Raw genomic sequence first — 27,135 nt, forward strand, 5'->3', positions numbered from 1 at the left:
GTACGTACGCACCAGCACGCACAGTGTCAAAGGCCAAGCTAGCCTGAGCTGGGAAGGGAAGATACAATCTTGGTAATTGTCAAAGACTAACTAGTCTTCTCAGTTGGTTTATCTCAACATTATGCATAAAATAACAAACCTGTGAAAATTTGAGCTCGATTGGTCATCGGAGTTGGGAGAAAATTATGAAAGAAAAAACACCCTTGTTGGACGAATTTGTGTGCTTTCAGATAGGAATAAAAGACAGAAATTACCTCCCTCAAAAACTACGTTACTTCAGAGGGAGTCGTTTCCCACAATGTTTTATATTATCAACAGCTCTCCAATGCTCGTTACCAAGTCAGCTTTTAAGTTAATATTATTTTGTTTTGAGTAAACGTGTACCTTCCCTTTAAGTTTAAATTCGGCTTCGAGGCTCCGTCCCCTCCCGTCTGAAGCCTTGAGCGCGTACGTACGCACCAGCACGCACAGCACAGTGTCAAAGGCCAAGCTAGCCTGAGCCATTGATCTCCATTCTTCCTCCATGATTATACTGACAGTATTATGGAGATCAATGGCCTGCGCCTAATCTGCATATTAAAAACTTAATTTCGGCTTCCGCAAGAAGCCGTGGATTGATCGAAAAGGGCCACATACGCAGTACAGAGCCTATAAATAGCTGATGAGGTGCCCGGATGTCTGTTCTCGTGAAAGCTCGTACGCTCTCGATGTTGGCGTACACACTTTATTGATAAGGGGGAAACAAAGGTGTTTCGCTGGGGAGTAGAATAACCGTAAATTCGATGCTAGTGGATCGCAATAAAAAGAACTCAACATATTAAGGGAGAAATGTTGAACCAGGGATTTGTTGTCTTAAGTTTGCTTGAAGTGTTTCTGGTAGGAATGATGGGATTAACATGTAGCAGTAGTAGTCTGCAGCGAGAGGCGGTTTTCTCGCCCGAGCATCGAGCCCGACTCCTCGGCCAGTCGTCCCTGAATATCTCGGGCATCTCTGCTGTAAGGTGTTCGGCCCGGTGTCTCCGTCATCATCGATGTGTTTCTTTCAACTACGATCGCATCAATCGAGTATGTCAGCTGAACAACGCCTCGAGGGAGGAAGCTACTGGGTTATTTCATCATCAAGATGGCTACTCGTATTATGAACTGAAGAACATCTCGACCTCCGCAATCAACACAGGATCACAGGTGAAGTTTAAATTTAATGACTTATTTAATATTCCGTAAAGGGATTTATGGTGTTGAATGTTTTTATTCATCCTGTAATAAACGCTTGCGCTGTTCGGATGTTGAATAAAATAAAATAAAATGTAGAACTAGTTTTGGGAAGAGTTATCGATAAATCGCTTTTGTCAAACCCAAATTCCCATCAATTGCTATACAGATCGCATCCAATTTTTTTTTCTTTCAATTACTCCAAACAGTTTGCCAACCTGTGACAAAAATATAATGCGTGTTCCTTATTCGTGTTTTTATTTGCAAAAGTGTAGGCCCCATCAAGTTCAAAACATGAGATTGGTGAGCGTGAATACTTGAGGGAGCATGCAGATGATGCAGGCATTCACTATTAATTATTTTCTTATTATTTTGTTTTTATATAATGCCATGCCTCCGAAAGAAAGCTTGTACAAAATGACTGTTATTCAGGAACTGGTTGCTTTTAGGAGCTTGTTTCACTTTTCACACGGAAACGCCATTAAAGGCAGTGGACACTATTGGTAATTGTCAAAGTCTAGTCTTCACAGTTGGTGTATCTCAACATATGCATAAAGTAACAAACATGTGGAAATTTGAGCTCAATCGGTCGTCGAAGTTGCGAGATATTAATGAAAGAAAAACCACCCTTTTCGCATCATGGTCACACGAAGTAGTGTGCTTCCAGATGCTTGATTTCTAGACCTCAAATTCTAAATCTGATGTCTCGAAATCAAATTAGTGGAAAATTACGTCTTTCTCGAAAACTACGTCACTTCAGAGGGAGCTGTTTCTCACAGTGTTTTATACTATCAACCCTTTCTTGATTACTCGTAATCAAGAAAGGGTTTATGGTAATAATTATTTTGAGTTATTACCAATAGTGTCCACTGCCTTTAAAAGACATAGTAAATATTAAACTGACTTCACACGGATTTTGTCATTTGTTTGGTACAGTTTGACGCCACAACCGAGCCCAATGAATCAACAACCATTGCGTATACCACGTTGCAAGAGTCTACAATGGCAACAACGACCGGTCAAGCATCTACAATGGGAACAACTACCAGTAATTTGGTTTATTCTATCACTCTGTTTAAACAATTCATTATTTTCAATAATTTTACAGTTTGCTGAAAATGTTGAAGCTTTAGTCATTAAGGATGTACTGTTATGGCCGAGCGGTTAAGAGCACCGAATTCAAGCTCTGCTGATTCTGTTCAGCAGTGTGTGGGTTCGAATCCCGGTCGTGACACTTGTGTCCCTGAGCAAGACACTTAACCATTATTGCTTCTCTCGACCCAGGGGTAAATGGGGACCTGTGAGGGCAGAGATGGTTCTTGTGATTGATTTAGCCGAGTAGCGCATTTGTTGCACGAGGCTGTATACTCCCCAGGGAGCTGAGATGGTTTAAGGAGTGAATTAAGGCCAAGTGACCAGGGGTAATAATTTGAAGCGCTTTGAGACACCCATTCGGGAGTGAAAAAGCGCTATATAAACTCAAATATTAAGTATTATTAAAAGAAAAATACGGAACGGGCTATATAATAATACACATTATTTTCCTTTGGATTCGAGGGAACGACATTCATTTCGAGAGAACAAAATACATTTTCTGTTTAATTTTTATCTGAGTTTTATCTTTACACTTGTGTAATTATTGTGTGACTTTTCTTTTACAAACTGTCCCTTTCCAGGGCCGTGCTCCGTAACTTTCTGCCAATATCTTATTTCAAATTATCACTGGTTGGTTGTTTGCACTCCAAATTCAACCACAAGCTCTTTTCCATAATCAGATCCTTGCAAAAACAAACTTGGTATGGAAGATGGCTCCATCTCTGACGGCAGTATCACCGCTTCAAGCAGTTGGAACGCAGAAGGGGGGTACATCGACGTCAGCACTCCCGCCGATGGACGTCTCAACAAAGTTCCCACACACGTTGATATCATAGGTGCGTGGCAACCCCGCGTTGCGAACCTCGACCAATGGATACAGGTAGATCTAGGCAGCCCGACCTACGTGACATGCGTACTCATACAGGGGCGTCAGGATCATACGAACCAATGGGTGACCAAGTACAAAGTTCAGTTCAGAGAGACATTGACGTCATCCCTACTTGCTGTGAATGATGACTTCGGAGTGTCCCAGGTGAGAACAACTGTTCTTATGTTAGTCGTTTTTTACCCACACACACCGATGTGTGGAAAGCACTGAAAACTAGGTAAAATGGCCTTCAGAACATAAACATTTGTCTAAGCATCTCGCTTGTGATGCCAGGATACGGAAATCTTCCCTAATGAACTAAACATGAGCTGTTTTTTGTTACTGTCACAATAATATCCATATTATTTGGCAAATGGCGGACGGTTTAGTTCACAAAAATAAAAAAACATGGTACGATAGCTCAGTTTGACCAGAGCATTTCGTTCGTTGTTCCAATAGATGGATTCGTCATTTACCACCATTTACTGAAGTACACGCGGTCGCGAGCAAGGTTATAGACCTTTATCACGTGTGGTCATCTTGATTTTACTCCATTCCAACTCATTGTAAGCAAACTGAGGCTGGACGAAATACTAGTCCGGTGCCATGCGCAATGAATATTACACACAGAGGAAAGATTACACAACTTGTGTAAAATATTACCTGTTTTAGATGTAGTGGGCGAACACCATAACTATAAGGTAAAACTTTACCCAACAGGCGTTGGGTAATATCTTGCTTAATAGCTGTGTAAAAGTTTACATAAATATTGGGTAGTTTTCTTTACTGAATTGTTGGGTAAACCCACTCATGTAAAATATTACTTAATTGTGACGTAAGACTTTACCGCTTTACAATGTAAATAGTTGTGTAAAACTTTACATCAATATTGGGTATTTTTTTTTACTGAATTGCTGGGTATAAATCCACTCATGTAAAATAATTACTCAATTTTGAAGTATAGATTTTACCGATTTTTAATGTAAACTGTGTGCCTTTAAAACTGGTAATAATATACACAATGCTTGTGTTGAATACTAGCAAAGTGTTATTTCATGGAGTTTAGGGCTGTAATAAATGGACACATCATAAATACTGAGACTTGGCGACTACAACATGAATTTCAAGATAACAACTTTTTAATAGAAATTTAATGGTAATAATATTAACAATCCAAAACATCACATGTGCAAAATGGGGTTTTCTGTATGTTTCATAATCAGTCAACAATTTCAGTGAATTTAAAAAATTACAAAAAATCTACCTAATTGGCAAGGTCAGAATAAATACTTCCAGGCTAACACAGTTTAAACTGTAAGGTTGTTCCATAAATCAAAACTATCACAACTATCACATCTCTTATGATTTTGATACTTTATTGCAAACAATTTGTGCAAGAACTTCTTTAACTACAATGCTTCTGGAATGGTCAAATTACATTAATTGGCAAGGTCAGAATAAATACTTCCAGGCTAACACAGCTTAAAGAAGAACTCCAAGGTCAAATTCAATTTTGGGTTTGAACAATTTGTATGGGGAATTATTGGTTTATCCTAATTGTCGCTAAGCAATCAAAACGGTGTTGAATTTGACATTTTGACAAATTTGACAAAAACTGGAAGGGTATTGAATACAAATTTGAATTTGACCTTTGAGTTCCTATTTAAACTGTAAGGTTGTTCCATAAATCCAAACTATCACAACTATCACATCTCTTATGATTTTGATACGTATTTGCAAACATTTTGTGCAAGAACTTTCATTGCACCACCCGAGTTTCTGAAAACCAATTTTTCAAGATTCTTGCAGTAAACAACTGGAATCGTAGTTCAATTTTTAACCCTTTTGGTAATGTTTGTATAAAAGTACAAGCTCCCATTGGGAACAATAATCAGCTCTCGAATATTTTTTTGTAAGGATAAAATGGACACAATAGCTTTTCAAGGCTTTTATCTGGCTCAATGCTCATACTAATTAAATGCGAAGGCGTTAGTTTTCGACAATATCATAAATCATTAATGATGAATAAATACAGTTTCCTTTGTGCTTACTAATTAGTATGAGCTAAATTATTTCATCGAAGCTAATGATGATGAAATAATTTAGCTCATACCAATTAGTAAACACAAAGGAAACTGTATTTATTCATCATTAATATTGATATTGTCGAAAACTAACGCCTTCGCATTTAATTAGTTTGAGCATTGAGTCAGATTAAAGCCTTGAAAAGCTATTGTGTCCATTTTATCCTTACAAAAAAATATTCGAGAGCCGATTATTGTTCCCAATGGGAGCTTGTACTTTTATACAAACATTACCGAAAGGGTAAAAAATTGTGCATAAATATTAAGCTATCTTTTAAAAATTGAACTACGATTCCAGTTATTTACTGCAAGAATCTTGAAAAATTGGTTTTCAGAAACTCGGGCGGTGCAGGGACTAGAGGGTTAACTACAATGCTTCTGGAATGGTCAAATTACATTAATTGGCAAGGTCAGAATAAATACTTCCAGGCTAACACAGCTTAAAGAAGAACTCCAAGGTAAAAATTCAATTTTGGGTTTGAACAATTTGTATGGGGAATTATTGGTTTATCCTCATTGTCGCTAAGCAATCAAAACGGCGTTGAATTTGACATTTTGACAAATTTGACAAAACTGGAAGGGTGTTGAATACAAATTTGAATTTGACCTTTGAGTTCCTATTTAAACTGTAAGGTTGTTCCATAAATCCAAACTATCACAACTATCACATCTCTTATGATTTTGATACGTATTTGCAAACATTTTGTGCAAAAACTTCTTTAACTACAATGCTTATGGAATGGTCAACATTAATCAGATGCATCATGAGATGAACAGTAAGCCCTGAACTCTCGAATAGTGCTGCTCTTCACACCGCCTTTGAGTTCAAACACAACCAATTCAATGAACTCCCAAACGCCAGAACACTCCTCCTGGTAGCTCAAGTCGAAGACAAAATGTGTTTTGAAACACACATCCAGTGCTTTCACAAGGGATGACTGTTCAAATGCATTTGCTCAAAAATTACGAACACTTGCTGTGGAGCCAGTGCAGACCCACCTAGTATCAGCATGGTTGCGATCTGGTGTCCCTGTTGATGTCTTTCAAATACTGGTCCAAACTTGTGTTTTCCTGCATAAAGGGGAATAATATTAAACACAATAGGTTAAATTTCAATGGGGGTGCAGTACAAATTGTATGACACGTGTATATTGTCTGTAATGAACTTAAAGTATTGTAATATTACAATTATACCAATTTTGCTGTAAAATAATGATTTAATCTGATTGTCTTAAGGATGGGGTACACACAATGTCAGATTAAATCATTATTTTATATCAATAGTGGTTTAATTATCATATTACAACACTTATAGATCAATAGAGACAATGTTCCAGTACTGCAATGTATGTGCAATACAATTTGTACATGATGTACATGCACATAAATTTAAAAAAGTACAAATACAAATTGAAATAAAATAAAATAAATAAACAAATACATAGGGGCTTAAAAAATAAACAAATCAACAAAAGGTTCAATGATGGAGACTTGCAGTTCTGGAATAAGGTGATAGGATCCCAGGAGGAGAGATAATTTTGGTGCTATATATGCAGTCCCACATAACAGTAGGCTACCTGAAAACTTTGATTTTTCTTGATCTTTATCTGATTTTTCTTTTTGTTCTTTTTCTTTCGTCCTTTTTTTTGTGTGGGGGGGGGGGGGTGAGATTTCTTGAATAATTCCTTTAACAGGTTAAAATAAACAAAGGGTAGATGTGTTTGTGCGATTCCCCTCTCCCAGAATTTGCATTTTAAGTCAGTTGTATCATTTGTCAGTATCTTGTAAAGACAAAATGTTGAAAAGTTATTTGATTGTTCTTCTGAACAAATGAGAGATTAAAGTTAGCCCAATCATTGGCCTGATGCACCGTGGCTGTATGCAGTGGTGGTGCTTTAACACAGTGGCGATGTACATGTGTACAATGGTCTTCAACGATGCATGCTGTACGTGTACTATGTGCACAATACGGGGTCCATTGATCAGACCTACGTATGTATTTGTGATATTCAAGTCACTGTTCAAAAGTGTTGTCAGTCAAAATATGACGTTCAACTGTCCCTTTATCTGTGCTAACTCGTGCTAACGAGTCGTGTATAGTCTATCACTACAGATAATAACATCAATACAGAAATATGTTATAGTACTTACCTTCAAACGTCTCAACTAAATGAGGGAAGTTCCACTCAAGAAGGTTTCATGAGATCCATTTCGTTACGTTGTGTGTGGTTACACTGTGGTACTGCAGAGCGCGACCCCATCAGCAGACAAGTCACACGCTGCGTATTTTGCACAATACTTGAGTAAAATATCGTGGTTTACTAAACACCATGTAAACTTTTACAACCAGTTCAGTAAAATTTGCATAATATGTGTTTAAAGTTGCTAAGTTATGTAAACTATTAGTTTTACTAACTATTTGAGTAGTTTTTTATTTACACAAACATTTTGTTTAAATTTTTCATTAATTTTTACTTATGTTAAGTATTTTTTCACTTAACACATTTAACATAACTTTTTTTTACCATTCTTTTTCTGAGTGTAGCATTCATATTAATACGTGGAAACATGAAACAATATATGACCAATATGGTAAAAGCGTGATAAAGGTCTATTGCTGGTCTATTACAGCGCGAACACGCGTTCACTTTTCCATTGTTTATTATACAATTAATATTGAGTGGCTCAGAGTGGAATGGGAGGAATATTATCGCAAGGTGAAATTTACACTCTGAGCCACTCAATATTTGTTTTATAAGAACTGACATATATATCGTTGTCATTTGATGTATTTTATAAAAGTATAACATGAACAATCACACAAATTTCTGGTTCGGAACAAATTGTATTCAACAATGCACAAATTTAATAGCAATCAGATCACAACCTTTTGCATAGGTGCTCCTTTGTTTTAGCAGCAGCGCGGCGGCACTGTACGGCTCAAAAACATTGAGAACATAGATGCTCCTAACTGTTGAAAGGGAAATGCCATTCCCCATGGGCGAATAGTTGATTGCCGGTGCGGATGGGAGTAATAATAGTGAATGTCACGTGTGAAGTAAGTTCAACTAATCAAATGACAAGGATCTGTATGTCAGTTATATAACATCAAATATGGCGGTCGATCACGAAATCCATCATTATTGAAAATACGTTACCGCAATGGGTTTTTTTTCTCTCTCCTAACAACCCAGGTTTTTGATGGCAATGTTAACTCGCATGGTATTGTGGAAAGCTGCTTTGATGCGCCCATCCTGATGACAGTGGTGCGCCTTATCCCGGTGGAGTGGAACGATTTCATTGCTATTCGGTTCGAACTGCTTGGCTGTGTTGTATGAGCTGGCCACTCATGCCGCCATGCCTGACTGGTTTATTATTTTATACATAACCAACTGGTAATCACCACAGCTGCTAAACGCTACTCTCACACTTGGGTAAATATTCTTGCGAATATGAATCTTTGAAATTCGCGATGAATGCGCCAAAATGTTTCGATTTTATAGTGAATATTATGTCCTCGGTCGTCCTTAAACCTCTCCTTATCAAGATCTTACGCGTTCGCACGCTTTACTAACAGCACGAATGGCTTACCGACGCTAATTACGAAACGGATGGCGAATTACCGTAATCACAACAATCGCTTGAATTTAGGAAGCGCTTCGTATTGCTGCTCTGACAGAGTGGCGAATGTTCTTGCGAAGACGAATATTTGAATTTCGTGTTGAATTCGTCCAAAATGGCGGTTGGTCTCACACCCACTACTATCAATGCTTGTCACTGTCTTTATGAACGTTGCCAACGCTTACGCACGCTTTACCAACCGTACCAATTCGACGGTGAATGACCGTCTTCGCAACATCCGCTGCAATTTAGAAACCGGTTTCTAAATTCAACGATCTTCGTAAATGAGGTGGGGATTAAGATGTGGACGTTCCAAATTTGTTACCAACGCTTACGAAGACACAGCGAATGTTGCGAAAAGTTTGAGCGAGTGTCAAATATTTCCTTTCCTTAGCATCATAACTTGACCGATCATGAATGAGGTGTGAAGAATAACTTGTGAACGTTCCGAATTTGTTACCAAATCTAACGAAGACACGGCAGATTTTGCGAAGTGTGAGCAATTGTTAAATATTTCCGTTCGTCGTGAGCACATTCGCTAGCATATTCTCCCCAGTGTGAGAGTATAGCATTATTGAAATTTATACCGCTCTGTACAAGCATGATACAAGTAGCATTAGTGAAACTTATATCGCTCTATACAAGGGCACTTTAGTTTCATCCCTTTCCATGTAACCAAACTGCGGCTGGAACGAAGACTGGATATTATGACGTCATAAACCATGATGATAACTATTGGTCTTGGTTGCACCATTTCGACGCCATCCCAACAATTTTTCAAGCTAGTGGGAAGTCGAAGAAGGTACCTGAAAGACGTGACGAACCTAAAGGAGCATTTGCTTTACGTGAAAAAAATCGGGTATTGTTTCAACTTTGAGGGCATGTTTTAAACTTGCGCATAGCGTCAATATCTTGTGTTGGCACTGCATGCGATTCACCGTGCCGGGTAATCCGAGTGGACCGTCCGCACAGCAGCCATGCGTGCAGTCTTCTATGTGACAGTAGTTCTGTAAGTAGGCATTATGCCGATAAGGTACCCAAACGTAGTGTATGGGGCCAGACTACACACTTTCTCTTCAAATATCGCGCCTCGATTGACGTCACGAACAGCGCCCTCTCGGGACGGGCCTGCTTTTAAATTTGTAAATAATTAATCATGAAAACTAATTGACTGTGCACAAGCCAGGAATTGACAAATATTATATTGTTGTAAGATTTTTGGTAAAAAGCTGTGGGACTCATAAGTATTTTCGAATATTATGTATTAGCATTTCGCACTGTAGAGGCCTATGCTAGGATATTGGAGGGTTGCCCCTGGAGCTTAAAGGAACACGTTGCCTTGGATCGGACGAGTTGGTCTATGAAAAAGCGTTTGTTACCGTTTGTTATAAAATGCATATGGTTGGAAAGATAATTTAAAAGTAGAATACAATGATCCACACAAGTTTGCCTCGAAATTGCATTGTTTTCCTTTTACTGTGCGAACTAACGGTCGGCCATTTATGGGAGTCAAAAATTTGACTCCCATAAATGGCCGACCGTGTTAGTCGACGAGGTAAAAGGAAAACCGTGCGAGGCATGTTTGTGTGGATCATTGTATTTTACTTTTACAGCATCTTTCTACCCATATGCATATTATAACAAACGCTTTTCAAAGACCAACTCGACCGATCCAAGGCAACGTGTTCCTTTAAGTGTTAATTTTAACTATTCAACGAATAACAAACGCCTCATCCGCGTTTTCATATTGACATGTTACAAATAGGTCAATGTTTCCATGAGAGCAATTTCTTTGAATAAATTATTGCCCGAATATTGATTATTTTGAAGACTTTGGCCACACGACACAATCGCTCATCAAACAGTGTGCCGTTGTTGTGAGGGTATTGTTGCATGCTGATTTTTGCAACGCAACGTCACGAGTTCTGACATGACTCTGTAGCTGCCTTTTCCAATAATATATCTCTAAAATGTGCTGTTTAGTGTTAGCCTACATCGACGTTATTATTATACTCAAGATGAAATAAAAACTGTTTTCTAACATATAAATTGCATTGAACGCAAATTGCCAGTCAATATTGTTTTTGTTTGTGGTAGTTGCCTCAACTAAGCTCGATGTTATGATAGTTTCGCCATGGTAACATTCGTTGAAGCACGTACATCACCACCACAAGAAGGCAAGTTGACCTTTATAGCCGGGAACTGCCTTCTGGTCGTTTGACAAACACAATAGGCCTAAATACTCTGAAATCGAGCTGTCTATAATTAGATAACACTTTACTCTGCCATGCGTTTTGGTGTGCGAAATGAGGAAAATTAAACACTTTGAACGCAAATTGCCTGTCAATATTGTTTTTGTTTGTGGTGGTTGCCTCAACTAAGCTCGATGTTATGATAGTTTCGCCATGGTAACATTCGTTGAAGCACGTACATCACCACCACAAGAAGGCAAGTTGACCTTAATAGCCGGGAACTGCCTTCTGGTCGTTTGACAAACACAATAGGCCTATATACTCTGAAATCGAGCTGTCTATAATTAGATAACACTTTATATAAAACTGAACAATAAAGCAACAGGCTACAATACACGGAAACGATATTGTCCCTGCGTGGGAAAATCCCCACGTACACAGGATGGTATAAATTTTAGTCATTTTGCCCTCAGACCAAAATTTCTGTGTACGTGGGGATTTTCCCACGCAGGGACAATATCGTTTCCGTGTATTGTAGCCTGTTGCTTTATTGTTCAGTTTTATATAAAGATTGTCAACTATACACTGAAACAAATGGGGATTAATTAGTAAGATTTGATGTGTTTTTGATATTGACTGCGAAGAAATTTTTCAATGAGGGAAAATAAAGTCACGGGAATAATAAAATTACAAATACACGGAAACCTAAATCTTTATTCAATGCGTACGCAGCAGCTACCCAAAAGTCACGCAAAAAAAAACCCCAAAACCAGCACGATCGAATGGCGTAGCAGCGAATAGCCTTAATAACGAAATCGCTTTGTGGCTTTATGTTTTTCTTAACTGATTTCTACCGTTTTGGGGAGGAGAGGTGTTATGCATAATCCACAAGCTCGCTTTGATGTTGCCCAATAAGAAGACACTGCACAGAATCTCCGGGGATAGTATCTCCTGCCACAGGCCTACGTGGTGCAATGCCGGAAGGACTTTGATTCAAAAGAGGGCGCTGTCCATTCGCTACAATCCCAATAGACCTTATCGCAAATACCAATGCGCAAGCGCAGACTGTTCAATGAGGTGCATTGTGGGATATATATGGATCAAATTTGGATACCAGCTAGACCACAATGCACCTAATTCCAAGCTTTACGCGCGCGCCCCGGTATTTGCGAAAAGGTCTAAGGTTGTATGCTAATAATTATTTTGAGTAATTACCAATAGTCGAAGAAAAACTGTAAAGGAAACAAAAAGTCGGCTGGACCTATCCCACTTCAACCATAGAGCTAGGACTTTAGTCCTGCTATGCTTCAACTACTCGCTTAATGCGGCAGTCAGCCGAGCAAACAAGAAAAAACACGTGTACGTACTGAGATTGTGCAGCATACGTCAGGAAACACGACCATCAAGACATACATAAGACACGTTGTTGCTTTACCTATAAACAGCCATTATTATCAGGATTATTGATGTTGGGGGATGACTAACGTATACCAATTTAGCTGCGTGTTTAAAATTTGGAAGAGAGTACGTGTCTTTAATCAATATACTTCGATTTTTTCTCCACCGGTAGTGAAAGTCGTTCTTTTTGATTCGCCCTTGATGAGCTGAAAATAGCCCAAACTCAAGTTAATCCAAACTAAATCAATTCCACCAGCCGATTGATTGTTACCCACGCAAAAGAAATAGGTTAATAAATAACAGAGTCAATGGTGATGTTTACATTGGGTGTCACGAGCAGGGCCCAATTTGATGGTTCTGCTAGCCGTACTCAGAGAATCGGCGCTTACAGAAGCAGGGAATTCCGTGCTTAAACGTCAAGCGTATTTGACTGAGCCCGTACTTACTCTCCGCGCCAAACTAGGCATTATTTGCCTACATGGCTATAACAGGAATTCGGCGCTTGCTTAGCAAGCGGACCATGGTGATCTTAACCGCAGAATCCAGCGGTATAGAGCCCTGCAGGGGAAGAACTTGCTAGAACTTGCTAAGCACAGACAAATCTTGCCCAGTAGAAACTGGTTACCAACTAAAGATCCATAACATTAACAATGTTGCAACTAGTGCCCACAGTCTGTTTTTGCTTAGCAAACTAAACAGCTTTATGAAATTTTTCCCTGATGGGGACGAGTAAATCTAGCCTGAACATCTGACGTCACACTTTGAGGCTCGTGAATAACACCATTGAGTGGCCTCAGCGTAGGTCAACCCTCGTCCATCTTCACATTCACCTATAGATACATAAAATGCAGATCCAAGCGTCACCTCGGACCAATCCAAACACAACATACTGAATGCTTACGTCACTGCACGTTTATCCAGTGGCATCTCTGGTTGTTCAAATACCTTTCTTTATCCTTGCGGATAAAAACAAGGGAATCGAGAATGTCCTCATTTGGCGTCATCTGCGCATGCGTCGGCTTTGAGGACGGTCGTCCCTCAATTTCTACGACAGTACTTGGGATGAATATTCGTTGTGCTGAAAACGACAACGTTTAGCATGAACAACCGTCGCAGAACCATCCGTCGTCGAAAACGAAAAGTCCCTAATGCAACACACGGACGTACAGAGCTCAATCGCGTCGCACAACGGATAAGTTTTACAGAGTTTCTTACTTTATTACGACTTTTAACCAAAAAGACATTTATAAATGGGAATAAAAGAGTAGTAACTTTTCTTAAACTGCCGTTTAAAACCTTTCAGGGTCGTTGCAGTGCGATAAAGGCCCTCGTATTTGGCTCGGGCCTTTATCACACGGCAACGACCCTGCTGCCGGTTTTAAATGACCGTTTAAGAACTCATCGGTACCCTTTCATTCCCTTATTTAATACATGATGTATGGCACTAATACTATTTTAATCCACACGTCATGGATACGGCTGTGACGACATCGAAACCACAATTATTGGCACCAAGATATAGTGCCGGGTCCACTGTAAGGAAGCACGCTCAGTATAAGCTTTTTTGAGGTATAGCGGATGTGATAGGAGTGTACTGTTTGGTTTGGGTGTACACAGATAGACTTACCCAAGCCTTATATAGTGTTGTAGCATTGTGTCCGCCATATCTCAAAAAGGCTCATACTGAAGCCTGTGATGAAAAAGAAGACTGCAATTTTGACAGAAAATATCTAGGACACTGCGACCTGGAATCCGTGTGCTTAACCCAGATGAGAGTGTTAGAGAAACGTGTGCAGCTGGGAGGTACAGGGCATCACTATTACTTTACGGTTAATAGGCGACTTTCCAACGCTAGGCGGCAGCAGACATACCGGGTAAATTTCCATTGTTTACGTAGTTCTGAACATACGCATAATTCTGAGAACAATGGATTTACCCGGTAAGTCTGCTGCCCTCTATCGTCCCAGAAAGTCTCCCATTACCAAAACACGTCACCATTCGTCACCTTTAATTAGGGACCTTGAATGTGAACAAATGAAACGTGGGGGAGGGATGCATAACTCCCAAATGATTTAAATACCGTTTTGAGGCTAAATCGTTGATTGTCATTGATGATTTAATAATAGTGAAAATCACATCTTTTCACCTTAATAGGTGTGAAGCTTTCTTATCAGATGTTGTATTTATGGTAAAAACGTTCGTTCATCAATAGACATTAGAACCTTCGAAAGGTCATGTTCGACTGAATGAGGAGGCTTAGCCACTGGCAGCAGCGAAATCGATAACATTTGTTTTCAACAAAATGATTCAAAAGAAATTCGCAAACACAACGGTCCCCACTTGTTGTAGAATTCATTACTCAGCTCACATGTAACCAAGTTTGAATCTGTATATTCACGCGGGTTACTGAGAAGACAACGGGAAAATGGCAAGACTACCCTCAGCCTGGGCGTTGCTCCTGCTTGCCGGAGCCGTGCTTGTTGTATACTCTGACATGGTCAACGGAGACGGTAGGCCCTAGATCAGTTATTGTGTTTCGTATTTTGTTCTCCTAAAATAATCTTGACGATCACCCTAATGACTTAATGTATGTGTCCTTTATATTTCAGTCATACCAAACGTTTCATTTCATACTGCCAAATTCGGCTTATCGTCGTGGGGGGCAGCTCCTGGTGTGAACAATCTGAGGGTTGCCTTCTGGGTCAAAGTAACCACGTATTCGTCAACTGTTCAGGACCTGACAGGCACCGGCCTGTGGAAGCTCTCACTCTCAGCCAGCAGAACAAACGTTACATCTGGAGCGCCAGATATCAAACAAAGTTTGTCATCGGGACAAAGTAGCACACCGCTGTCTGGAGGCGTCTTGCACATAAAGACCGAAGCTGTTCTGAGCGGAATGGGTGGTTGCGATGGGGACAAGGCCTATATTTGCTTCAAACTTGCCAAGGGGGATAACCCACATCCCTTGTTTAAGCTTGCATCTCCAATCAAAGGTTGCTTAAAGCTGCCGTTGAAGTGTAAAGAGTAAAGGTAATGTTTAAGGTGTAAATATTAGTTATAGTTATGGCAAACCATAACAGTTAAAGACACCGCACACTATTGGTAATTGTCAAAGACTAGTCTTCACAGTTGGTGTATCTCAACATATGCATAAAATAACAAGCCTGTGAAAATTTGAGCTCAATCGGAAAATTGCTTTCTCGAAAACTACGTCACTTCAGAGGGAGCCGTTTCTTACAATGTTTTATACACCTCTCCCCATTACTCGTTACCAAGTGAGGTTTTATACTGATAATTATTTTGAGTAATTACCAATAGTGTCCACTGCCTTTAAAGCCATTGGACCCTTTTGGTAAACAGTATTGTCCAAGGCCCACACTTCGTGTATCACAACTTCTATATCAAATAACAAACCTGTGAAAATATGGGCTTAATCGGTCATCGGAGTCGGGAGAAAATAACGGGAAAACCCACCCTTGTATCCGCAAGTTTCGCCGTGTCATGACATGTGTTTAAAATAAATCCGTAATTCTCGTTAACGAGAATTGATATTGTTTTACTATTTTCTCAAAAAGTAAAGCATTTCATGGAATAAAATTTAAAGAGAAGTATTTCACCACTACCTTCTGTAAACCCTGTAAGTTATTTGTAAATCTGTGAACTTTTTTTTCTGTACCGAAAGGGTCCAATGGCTTTAAACAATAAAAAGCATCGGCACTGTTTGAGGACTCGAGACCGGTCATACCTTCGAGACCGGTCTCGAGTCTATTTTTTGGGGTGTAGAATGAGACTCGGACATGGACCTGAGAGACTCGGACTCCGACAAAAAGGACCTCGGCCACAGAACTCACACGTGGCGATCCGTAATAAGAATATCAATGTTACAATATTAAAGCTCGAGTCAATGAGTGCTTCTGTAATTACACCAATAGTGAACCGTTGGATCCGGGGTTTTTTTAGCATGTAAAGTGAGTTGAAAGGGACACTTTGCCTTGGATCTGACGAGTTGTCAGTATAAAAAGCATTTGTAACCGTATGTTATAAAATGCATATGGTTGGAAAGATGTTTTATAAGTAGAATACAATGATCCACACAAATTTGCCTCGAAATTGCGTGGTTTTCCTTTTGCTTTGCGAACTAACATGGTCGGCCTTTTATGGCCGACCGTGTTTGTCGACGAGGTAAAAGGAAAGCTGTGCAATTTCGAGGCAGATTCGTGTGGATTATTGTATTCTACTTTTAAAACATCTTTCCAACCATATTATGCATTTTATAACAAACGGTTACAAACGCTCTTCAAAGACCAACTCGATCGATCCAAGGCAACGTGTTCCTTTAAGAGGCACTGGACACTATTTGTAGTTACGTTACTACAAATAATTTTTAACATAAAAACTGACTTGTAAAATAAGCCATGGAGAGCTGTTGATAGTATACAACATTGTGAGAAACGGCTCCCTCTGAAGTAACGTATTTTTTTTTTTAAAGAAGTAATTTCGCACTCAAATAAGACTCCATCTGAAGCCTTTACTATGCATCTGAAAGTACACAAAGTTATTTTTATTTTCATTATTCTCTTGCAAATTCGATTTCACAGGTTAGTTATTTTCATATTATGTTTGGATACATCAAGTGAGAATACAGGTCTTTGATATTTACCAAATGCGTCTATAGCGCCTTTCAAATAAATACGTTTACTTTAATATTTGTCTTTCACAGGAATCTGTTTCATGGGTGAAAGGTGAGACGACTTGTGAGGGAACGTTTGACCATGCTTTGGCGCAACTTATCGATTGAAACATCACATTATGGATTTTAAATATAACGTAAATTAGCTAATCTCTGGTTATGATGTAAAAGGTGGTCGGGGCTTGCTTCAAACCACAACGATTAAAACTGCTGACGGCCGTGAAAATTCACTCCAATGAAAGTTGTGTTTCTGTCTCCATTTTGTATCCCCTTCCTATAGTCGAGTTATTAAGTATTATGTGTCCCTCTATTCAAAAGTTATTATATCATAGTTTTGTTATCATAGCTCCTTCGTTTTTGTTTTATTATAATACAAATTTTTTTCGTTCAACGTAGGTCTACTCCACTTTGAGTTCAATTGTAAATTTGTTTTTGTTTGTTCCTTTTCTTTTTTTTGCTGAAATTATTTCGTTGTGTATTTTGTCAGTGTCATATTTTCAAAACACCGCCTTTTGGCTTCGGTAAAATGCATCCGTATTGGTTTACTCCGTATCCATGACATTGTATATTATTTTCATTTCATTATTAATTTGTTGTTATTCAATATTTTTTTCCAATCAGTTCTCGACAGTCTTTGACTTAATTTATTTTACTAAAATTGTTGTAATCTTCTCCTCTGTTCACCAATATGAAAATAAATGTTGATTATAATTGAATTGAATTGAATTGAATTGAATTGAATTAAAGAGACAGAAGTACTAAATTGAGCACTTATTTATCACGACGATCACATATGACTCTTCCTCTGTACTGTACACAGAAAACAGAAGAGAAAAAAACAAACACACCGAATAACAAAAATGAACACACATAATTTTTAACATCTGTCGGAATAAGCTTTTGCATGAGATGTGGTGGCCACACTCTAAAAACAGTGCTTAGAGTTTAAACACAAATGTTGTACCCACTTTTGAAACCTTCTTTAAAGCTCAACAAACTTATTTCAGATTATACAATCGCATGTGAAAAATGTGGGTACGAAACTTATGCTTACATGTTATAGACATTTGACACTATTGGTAATTGTCAAAGACCAGTCTTCTCACTTGGTGTATCTCAACATGCATAAAATAACAAACCTGAGAAAATTTGAGCTCAATTGCTCGGCGAGATAACTATGAAAGAAAAAAACACCCTTCTCACACAAAGTTGTGTGCTTTCAGATGTTTGATTTCGAGACCTCAAATTCTAAACTTTAGGTATCGAAATCAAATTCGTGGAAAATTACTTCTTTCTCGAAAACTACGTCACTTCAAATAAAACCGTTTCTCACAATGTAACACCAACCTCTCCCCTTACTAGTTACCAAGTGAGGTATTATGCTAAATTTTGAGTAATTACAAATAGTGTCCACTGCCTTTAAATTTTAAACACTGTACGCTCTGTAAAGTCTTAACAATGTTTATGGAGTGCACTGCTGGGTGTGCAGATAGATTTTCCCAAATTATTGTCCGAGCAGAATGTTAACTCGCGCGTACTGCATGACTGACGCGGTCTGGGCCAAATTTAATGGATCTGTTAAGCAGAAAATTTGCTCAAGCAAACAAATCATTGCTTAGTAAAATCAGATTACCGGCCAAGACTCCACTCATTTTTATGCCACAAGTCACAAGCGATGTATATGGGGGAATTTTGGCCTGTAACATGTGTAAAATAACCAAGCTATTTTCGTGCTTAAGCAAGTTTTGTGTTTAAGCAGCTCAATGAAATTGGACCCTGGCGTGCCTATGCAGTGATAGACTTGGTTAAATTCCCGTTCTCGTGTGGGAGGTGCTAGGCATAATATTACGTCAACTAGCAAACTAGCCGTAGTGCGCCCTCGTCGTCAAAATGTAACTTGTGGTCTCGAGGCAGGCTGGGGGAATGCAGAGCATCATCTGGCGATGCAGATGAGTGAGACTTGAGTTAAGTCTAATGCAGTGATTTTCAAGAGACATCTAGGTGGTGTTTCTCTGACATAAGTTTATTTTAAGCAATCGTGACGTCAGTTGGGCGGAGTGATATAATGTTATTATCTTATGAGCACATTGATGACGGCCAACCTGAGCAATCGTAGCATCTGGACCTCAACAAAATGGCAAGTCAAATACACAATTTAGTAAGTACGAAGCATTTAAATTTGTTGTTATAATTATGAGCCTGCAAATTATACACCCTTACTCTTTTCAAGTAACATCCGAATATTCGATTATAAAGAATCGAATTTACTGTACGCGTTTCATGTAGGTAATCTCAAATTATGGGGTTCGTTTTTTTTTATTCCAATGATAATTTGTTTTATAAAAACTAAATACAGAAATAAGCTCGCATTATTTTCGACGTGTAATTGCATAATGGTTTTAAACACTAAAAGTGTAAGTAACATAACATAAAATCAAATATTATTATATTTAATAACTTCAGTTGAACTTAGTGAATTTACTAAGATTACTTTAACTGCATTAATGTTTTAAGACACGTAGGAGTCCTGCTGAAAAAATAAATAAAACATTAACAACTGACGGAATATTTCTTTTTCAGGTGAGGGTAGAAAATAATATAGGTCAATATAGTTGATAGTTACCTATGATGGGGGGATCATTTTAATCCTGTATACTATAGTTCTGTTTACGTTTAATTTAGGTATGATGAAACTCCATCTTCCTATTGTGTGTCCTCATTAAATATTTCATTCAACCTTCCGTCTTCCTTTGTGTGTCCACAAAATTTTAATCCCTTCTCCTTCCGTCTTCCTTTGTGTGTCCTCATTAAATATTTCATTCAACCTTTCGTCTTCCTTTGTGTGTCCCCAAAATCTTAATCCCTTTCCTATGTGTGTCCCCAAAATTGTAATCCCTTCTCCTTCCGTCTTCCATTGTGTGTCCTCATTAAATATTCCATTCAACCTTTCGTCTTCCTTTGTGTGTCCCCAAAATCTTAATCCCTTTCCTTTGTGTGTCCCCAAAATTGTAATCCCTTTCCTTTGTGTGTCCTCATTAAATATTCCATTCATTCCTTTGTGTTTTTATCGATTTCCAATACTATTTTCCTTTGTGTGTCCCCATCAGACGCATCCTTCTACTGGCATCTACGCTTGGTAATCACTGACTCTTGAAAAACGGCAATAAAACTTATTTGGTTGAAAATACAATAGCTTTCGGCGGTATAAAGCGTTTTGAAGTGTAAAAATATATCAGCTTTTATGCCCCAAATTCAAATCTGAGAAGCGTTGCTACAGTAACGTTTTTCCAATTGTGTGTTCCTCATAGGGATGAGTCTCCATGCGTGGACATATTCGCCTTGGAATTTTTGGCTAAATCTCCAAAACGGGGATCACCTTTTGAATTAACATTTTCACACTCAAGTTAGTTTTATTGTATAGGCCGACATCAACATTTAGGATTGGAACGATCGAATGGTTCTAAAAATCCAAAGGTATAACTTTCCCTTTAAAGCCATTGTACACTTTCGGTACAGAAAAAAAAAGTTCACAGATTTACAAATAACTTACAGGGTTTACAGAAGGTAATGGTGAAAGACTTCTCTTGAGATATTATTACATGAAATGCTTTACTTTTTTTATAAAACATTAAAAGTATATCAATTCTCGATATCGAGAATTACGGATTAATTTTAAACACATGTCATGACACGGCGCAACGTGCGGAAACAAGGGTGGGTTTCCCGTTATTTTCTTCCGACTCCGATGACAGTGAGCAGGTTTGTTATTTTATATATATAAGTTGTGACACACAATGTGTGGGCCTTGGACAACACTGTTTACCGAAAGTGTCTAATTGCTTTAAAGTCACCTGGAAATAGAATTGTTTTTCTTTCAAACATAATAGTATATGTATAAAGGATTTGAGGCATTGCATGGTGAGGTATCAATGTATATTTGGTTTGCGGTAACACCATGTGTGTATCTACTTGCCAGGTAGAGTTGTTCTTAGGGAACTGTCTTGCTTTATTCTACTGCCGTGGAGTAGATAATCGGAGGTTCGGGAGACTTCTCAGTTCTGAAAAGAACTGTCCTGCTTTTTAACTATTACCAGGGCGGATGGTATAGAAATTAGACTGGACTACTACTTTAGCTTATAGGATCGTAATTAACTGTACTGCCGCGGAGTCAGTATATGCTTACGAACAATAAAACAATTTTTTTAGTAATTGTTTGTCACGATTTATATGTTTAAAAAATATATAAAGTTGTTTGGGGGGCTGACTCCGCCTACCCCTACTGTGACCTCAATCGAGGCAGACTTTGCCTGCAATTCTTATAGTAAACACACGTGCAAAGTACATGTACGTCCAAGTCGTGAGTTGGTACATTTCAAAAAGTGTTTTTCTGCATTCAGCAGCAATACACCTGGTCGGCATTGCCGGAAAAAAACATTTTTTTTTTTTTTTTAAACGTACAAACTCACGACTTGGTCCGTACATGTACTTTGCAATTGTGTTTACTCTACGCATTACAGGCAAAGTCTGCCTCGATTTACGTCACGGACAGCGCCCTCTCGGGTCGGGGTCTACTCTTAAATTTGAAAATAACATAAGAACTGATTTTTTAAAACCTTAGTTAACTGTGTATTCACATTCCACTCATCAAAACACATATATTAGTGACAAAAGCTTTATTTTGAAAAAATACCACTTCCAGGTGACTTTAACTGCTCGTTATTACGCTAAATAATTGTTAGCATAAAAACCTATTTGGTAACGACGATGGAGAGCTTTGAGAAACGGCCTCCTCTGAAGTACTCACTGAAATATTTGAATTGAACTTCTAGACCTCAGCTGAGGTCTGGAGTGCAAGCATCTGAAAGTACACAACTTGTGCAACAAGGGTGTTTTTTCTTCCATTATTCTCTCACAACTTTCCACAGGTTTGTTATTTTGTGCATTTGTTGGGATACACCAAGTGTAACTTGCCTATAATGACCTGTTAAAAATTCATATGTGTCCCCTTACCGTATTTTTATGTAAGCTCAAGAAACTTTTTGATGTCTAGACTTAATGTGTTTTGGGGGATTTAGGAGACATACGCCTTTTAGCGATAGTTATTTTATTAAAACGTTTATGCTCTCCTGGGCACCCCACTGTCGTTTTATCTTGTTTTAAAAAAGAATATTTTTAATGTGTACATGTGCTTGTTAATGTGTTTGCCCAAATAAATATTATTGTTATTAAGAACACTGGTATTTGACAATTACAAAATGTGTCCTGTGGTCGATTTCCTAACTAAGGTCTAGTCCTAGGAGATAAACAAAACGTACGGTTAGTCCTAAGTTAGGACGAGTAACTCGTCCTAACTCGAGATAAGACTATAGTCTTCAAGTTAAAACTCTTTGTGAAATCCACCCCAGTGCCCATTAAAGATCAGTTCGTGGTTGGTGCTTGTCGTCTTTTACCACTGATGATGAGTTAAACCTCTTTTTTGTAGTGACACTTGTCTCCTCGGCATCAGAAAAGAGCGTCGTGACTCACCTTCTCAGCAGATATGGTCCTCGGAACACAAGACCGTTGGTAAACTCCTCCAAGGCAGTTCACGTTACCATCCGTCTCCGGATTGATCAAATTGTTGAGTTTGTAAGTCATTACAAATATTTTTCTTCAATTTTAATACGAACAATAATTGTTACTTATTTTCCACTTTTTCAAGTGCATGTAGTTTGGGATATACACTCCTTTAGACATCGACCGCAATTGTTTTCTTCTTCTACACGTTAGAATTGCCATCCTGAAAAGTTGCCCTGCTGTTTTTTAAGTTTTTTTTAATTGATCTAGAAGAAGAAACACAATTCAAAATTGAAAAGCACTACGACATTGGCAATTTCGTAAAGCAGAACAAATTGTTTCCCGGCCGCAATGACACATTATCGAGCCTTTTCAAATTGGCGGCTAGGACTGTTGTTATGGGTGTTGCTATGGACGTCCAATACTTCAATTCATGACGACGGGCGATCCATTTAGCCGCATAGCCGTAGCTAGTCTTGGTGCAAGACGTTTCTCGTTTTCCTTTCACGCACAGCGCGGCCAACTCACCAACAGTGCCCATCATAGGGCGCCCGAGAGACCGGTGAGGGGCGGTGAGTGGGCTAAGTGAGGTTAGTCGATGCGGGCGCTGTTGGTGAGTTGGCCTCGCTGCTGCTGTGTTAAAGGGTAACGAGAAACGTCTTGCACCAAGACTAAGCCGTAGCCGACATACATCGCACTTACGCGAACCGTAAATTCAGATATTCTGAATAACAATTGGTGTACAACAAAAGAACACGTCATCGAATGTCGTCTTATTGCACAGTCACACCTTGATTTTCATACTTTGCACATTTCTTTTTGTAGGATGTTTCTAAACAGCAGTTGACAGTGAACGGATGGCTAGAGATGGTAAGTTAGAAAATAAGTTCACCAAGTAGGGTATTGGGTGAAGCTCAGATGTTGACCTTTATCCTTTGCCTTCATTTCCATAAAGTCATTTCACGATACTACAAGCCTCGGCTTATCAAATCGGCCTTTCTGTACATACTGTCTTTTCTATGAATGATATGCATTCTGCAATGCTGTGTTTTTGACATGTTTTAAAATAAATGTGAATTTAAATGAATATTTTCATTAATATTGCTAGGTGTTATCCTTTTATCCAACTGACAGACATGGAAGGACGAATACCTGGTCTGGAACCCTGACAACTACGATGGAGTTAATGAGATTTTCGTATCAGAATCGGATATCTGGATACCCAAACTCAAGTTGCTCCAAAAGTAAGTAAAAGTTAATCTCGTCAAAAAACAAAGGGTTTAATTGTTCTATTGTGCGTTACTTTTTTACCAGTTTTCATACAAAATATTTAAATGTTTTGGTTTTGTTTTGGGTTTAGGGTAACATTCAATAAATCGTTCAGCCTAAAACTTGTTCTGCTTTTATAAAGACACTTTGGGTATCATGGCGAGCGGATATAAGAGCACCGAACTCAAGCTCTGGTGTTTCTGTTCAGCAGAGTGTTGGTTCAAGTTCTGGTCGTGACACTCTTGTGACCCTAAAAAAGACACTTAACTATGACTTTCTTCTATCCACCCATGAGTAATCCGGTACCTCCCTGTGAGGGCAGAAATGGTTCTTGTGATTGATTTAGCTTAGTAGCACGTTGCACCATTGCACACGCATACTCCCAGGGAGCTTAGATGGTTTAAGGAATGGATTAAATGGCCCACAGTGACCGAGGTAAAAATGTTGGAATCGCTTCTGATGGGTATAAAGCGCTTTATACAAACCGATTACTAAATTTATTTCCAATTTTCCTTTCCAGTGTCGCCTTCGAGTTCTTAACAATGGATGAGGTAGAGCTGTGGGTTACCTCAGATGGAACCGTTCAGTGGCACGCACCCATCATGTGTAAAATATACTGCGCTGTCGAAGTCAGCAAGTTCCCGTTCGATGTTCAGTATTGTGAGGCCTCATTCTTGTCGTGGGTTTACGACTCTGCTAAAATGAATCTCTCCCGTTTCGACAACGATGACGACTCCTATAATCACTTATTCAGCATAAATGGGGTGTGGAGTCTCCAGAAGGTCGAGTCGTCTCAAGAATCAATCTATTACATGTGTTGCGAGGCTCCTTTCTCCCGTGTGGTTTACAGGTTGACGTTGAAGAGGGGATCCATGTTCTATGTCTTCAGTATGATTATTCCATCAGTGATTCTTACGACGATTTCCTTGTTGGTATTTTGTATGCCGCCCGAATCCGGGGAGAAGATATCCCTTGGTATTACCAACCTTTTAGCCTTCATCCTCTTTCAGCAGCTCATATCGGGCGCTATGCCCCCACAAGGCATCGTTGTACCCGTAGTCGGTAAGTTCATAGATAGGTTGATATTTACCCAATTCACCTTACGTCATCATCCAAATAATCTTGGATGCGCCATTTTGGTGGTCAACGTCACTGTGCATTGTTCAGTGAAGTGCACATTTTTAGGCGACGCGGCGTTAACACGTAAACCATGCCTATTGACCACCAAAATGGTGAGCGTGGCACAGTCTCCGCATTTTGTGACGTGCGTGCAAGAGGGTACGGGTTTCACACAATAGGGTGCGTTCGTTTAGCTTCCCTGGGTCGTCCCGTGTGGCGGCCTCAGCGCTCCGGCGGTCTCAGAGCTCCGGGTGACGTCACCGGACATTTCGGCACGCAGTAATTACGGTCTCAGATCTCTGGCGTGCCAAGCTCTCCGGGATGACGTAGCATGCTGTCGTTGGGCGTGAGTCCCCGTCGCCCCCCCCCCCCTACCGCAACGAATAAATCTTCGAGACCTGCATGTTTTGCACGGTTATCGTCGTACGAGTGCTTTTCCGAGGGGCAACCCAGTACCCTTTTCTGGCTTTCAGAAGAACCTTCTTTGTAATTCCAACTCCTCAAATACTTTTTATAAACGTGATTACTTTTTTTCACAATACTGTCGCATACGCTCCACTCGTTCACCACACGATATGGGCGCCGCCATGACAGCTACGAGAGTGGACTTGTGGACAAGTCGTTTATGGTCCCACGCGGTGAGATAGTCGAGTTGCAGCGAACTGCTGGTTGCGCGACTACTACGAGCTGCCTGGAGTCGGGCAGCGCATGTAGTTGCGCAACCAGCAGTTCGCGCGCGGAGAGCACCGCTGCAACTCGACTATCTCACCGCGTGGGACAATAAACGACTTGTCCCTAAGTCTACTACGAGAGTGTACTCGGCACGGCGCTAAAATCGACTACTTTCGCTTGGTGTGCGCAGGCACGGCATGACGTAATACTACCGTATTTGGTAATCTGGAGCTCTGAGACCGCCGGAGCTCCGAGACCGCCACACCGGTCCGTCTCCGGTGCGTTCGAATAGCTTTGACGTCATTCCAGGGGCTCACCCGGGTTAGCCCCCAGTGCCCTGCTTGTGGAGTGGGTCACTTGGGGGCTGGCCCTAGGTACATGACGTCACTACGAGAGCGGTGAGTGATCGTTCGTTAAGCTCTTGTCAGGGGCTCACCCGAGTGAGCACCCCGCGGGGTAGACCCAGAGACCTTATCGAACGCACCCATAAAGAACCCTTAGACGGACAGAAGGGGGCGCAAAACTGTGTGTTTCTCCTTTTCAAACCTTGGGCGGAAGTGAATTTACGTCGCGTTTTTTCACACTTTTACGCCGTGTCTAACAGTAATGCCACCACTTCAAAGGGAATTTCGCTTAGTTTGAAATGGACCCCACAGAGTAAAAAAACTATTTTATTTAGGTTTAAAAAGAAAGATTTTCGATCTCCTTTCGAAATACCAAATGTCTAGAAAGAGACAATATACTTTCTTGTTTAAAGTTGCCCTCTCCAATTAAATGCCTCACTCACCAACCTTAGAAAAAGGTTCTTTTTTGTCTGTGGTCAATACCATAGCACAATTAACATTTTGTTGTTTTACGGTATTGTTATAGGGTTTTGAAAACCTGGATGTGCAGCTTAAAGGCAGTGGACACTATTGGTATTACTCAAAATAATTATCGGCATAAAACCTCACTTGGTAACGAGTAATGGGGAAAGGTTGATAGTCTAAAACATTGTGAGAAACGGCTCCCTCTGAAGTGACGTAGTTTTCGAGAAAGAAGTATTTTTCCACGAATTTGATTTCTAGACTTCAAGTTAGAATTTGAGGTCTCGAAATCAAGCATCAGAAAGCACCCAATTTGTGTGACAAGAGTGTTTTTTCTTTCATAGATATCTCGCAACTCCGATGACCAATCGAGCTCAAATTTTCACAGGTTTGTTATTTTATGCATATGTTTAGAGATACACCAAGTGAGAAGACTGGATTTTGACAATTACCAATAGTGTCCATTGTCTTTAATGTATTGGTTTATTATGTGACAAACCTTAGTTAAAAACTAAAACTGTTTGATTTGTTTCTTGGGTGTAGTTATGTACCT

General features: G+C 39.5%; 3 protein-coding genes across 3 annotated transcripts; all 3 read left to right on the plus strand.

The window, feature by feature from the left end:
* Positions 1 to 710: 710 nt before the first annotated feature.
* Positions 711 to 10,266, plus strand: LOC117306988 (lactadherin-like). Its single transcript, XM_033791604.1, has 4 exons — positions 711 to 1,185; positions 2,149 to 2,260; positions 2,988 to 3,340; positions 8,454 to 10,266. The coding sequence occupies exons 1-4, from the start codon at positions 829 to 831 to the stop codon at positions 8,595 to 8,597; spliced, it is 966 nt and encodes a 321-aa protein (XP_033647495.1). The 5' UTR covers positions 711 to 828; the 3' UTR covers positions 8,598 to 10,266.
* A 4,549-nt stretch (positions 10,267 to 14,815) lies between these two features.
* On the plus strand, positions 14,816 to 17,860 carry LOC117297825. The gene is made up of 3 exons (XM_033780979.1): positions 14,816 to 14,980; positions 15,080 to 15,500; positions 17,191 to 17,860. The coding sequence occupies exons 1-2, from the start codon at positions 14,896 to 14,898 to the stop codon at positions 15,496 to 15,498; spliced, it is 504 nt and encodes a 167-aa protein (XP_033636870.1). The 5' UTR covers positions 14,816 to 14,895; the 3' UTR covers positions 15,499 to 15,500; positions 17,191 to 17,860.
* On the plus strand, positions 16,268 to 26,654 carry LOC117294496 (acetylcholine receptor subunit alpha-like 1). The gene is made up of 7 exons (XM_033776929.1): positions 16,268 to 16,333; positions 17,191 to 17,212; positions 22,643 to 22,788; positions 23,542 to 23,586; positions 23,851 to 23,960; positions 24,506 to 25,047; positions 26,647 to 26,654. Exons 1-7 carry the CDS (start codon positions 16,268 to 16,270, stop codon positions 26,652 to 26,654), a joined length of 939 nt encoding a protein of 312 aa, XP_033632820.1.
* The last annotated feature ends 481 nt before the right edge of the window (positions 26,655 to 27,135 follow it).

This window comes from Asterias rubens, chromosome 1, assembly GCF_902459465.1.
Source record: "Asterias rubens chromosome 1, eAstRub1.3, whole genome shotgun sequence".
Lineage (NCBI taxonomy): Eukaryota > Metazoa > Echinodermata > Asteroidea > Forcipulatida > Asteriidae > Asterias > Asterias rubens.

Coding starts and splice junctions, on each gene's coding strand:
- LOC117297825 (XM_033780979.1), top strand. CDS start 14,896: ATGGCAAGACTACCCTCAGCCTGGGCGTTGCTCCTGCTTGCCGGAGCC. Junction 14,981..15,079: donor TGACATGGTCAACGGAGACG/GTAGGCCCTAGA, acceptor TTTATATTTCAG/TCATACCAAACGTTTCATTT.
- LOC117294496 (XM_033776929.1), top strand. CDS start 16,268: ATGGACCTGAGAGACTCGGACTCCGACAAAAAGGACCTCGGCCACAGA. Junction 17,213..22,642: donor ATCTGTTTCATGGGTGAAAG/GTGAGACGACTT, acceptor TCTTTTTTGTAG/TGACACTTGTCTCCTCGGCA. Junction 23,961..24,505: donor AAACTCAAGTTGCTCCAAAA/GTAAGTAAAAGT, acceptor TTTCCTTTCCAG/TGTCGCCTTCGAGTTCTTAA.
- LOC117306988 (XM_033791604.1), top strand. CDS start 829: ATGTTGAACCAGGGATTTGTTGTCTTAAGTTTGCTTGAAGTGTTTCTG. Junction 2,261..2,987: donor TACAATGGGAACAACTACCA/GTAATTTGGTTT, acceptor TTCCATAATCAG/ATCCTTGCAAAAACAAACTT. Junction 3,341..8,453: donor ATGACTTCGGAGTGTCCCAG/GTGAGAACAACT, acceptor CTAACAACCCAG/GTTTTTGATGGCAATGTTAA.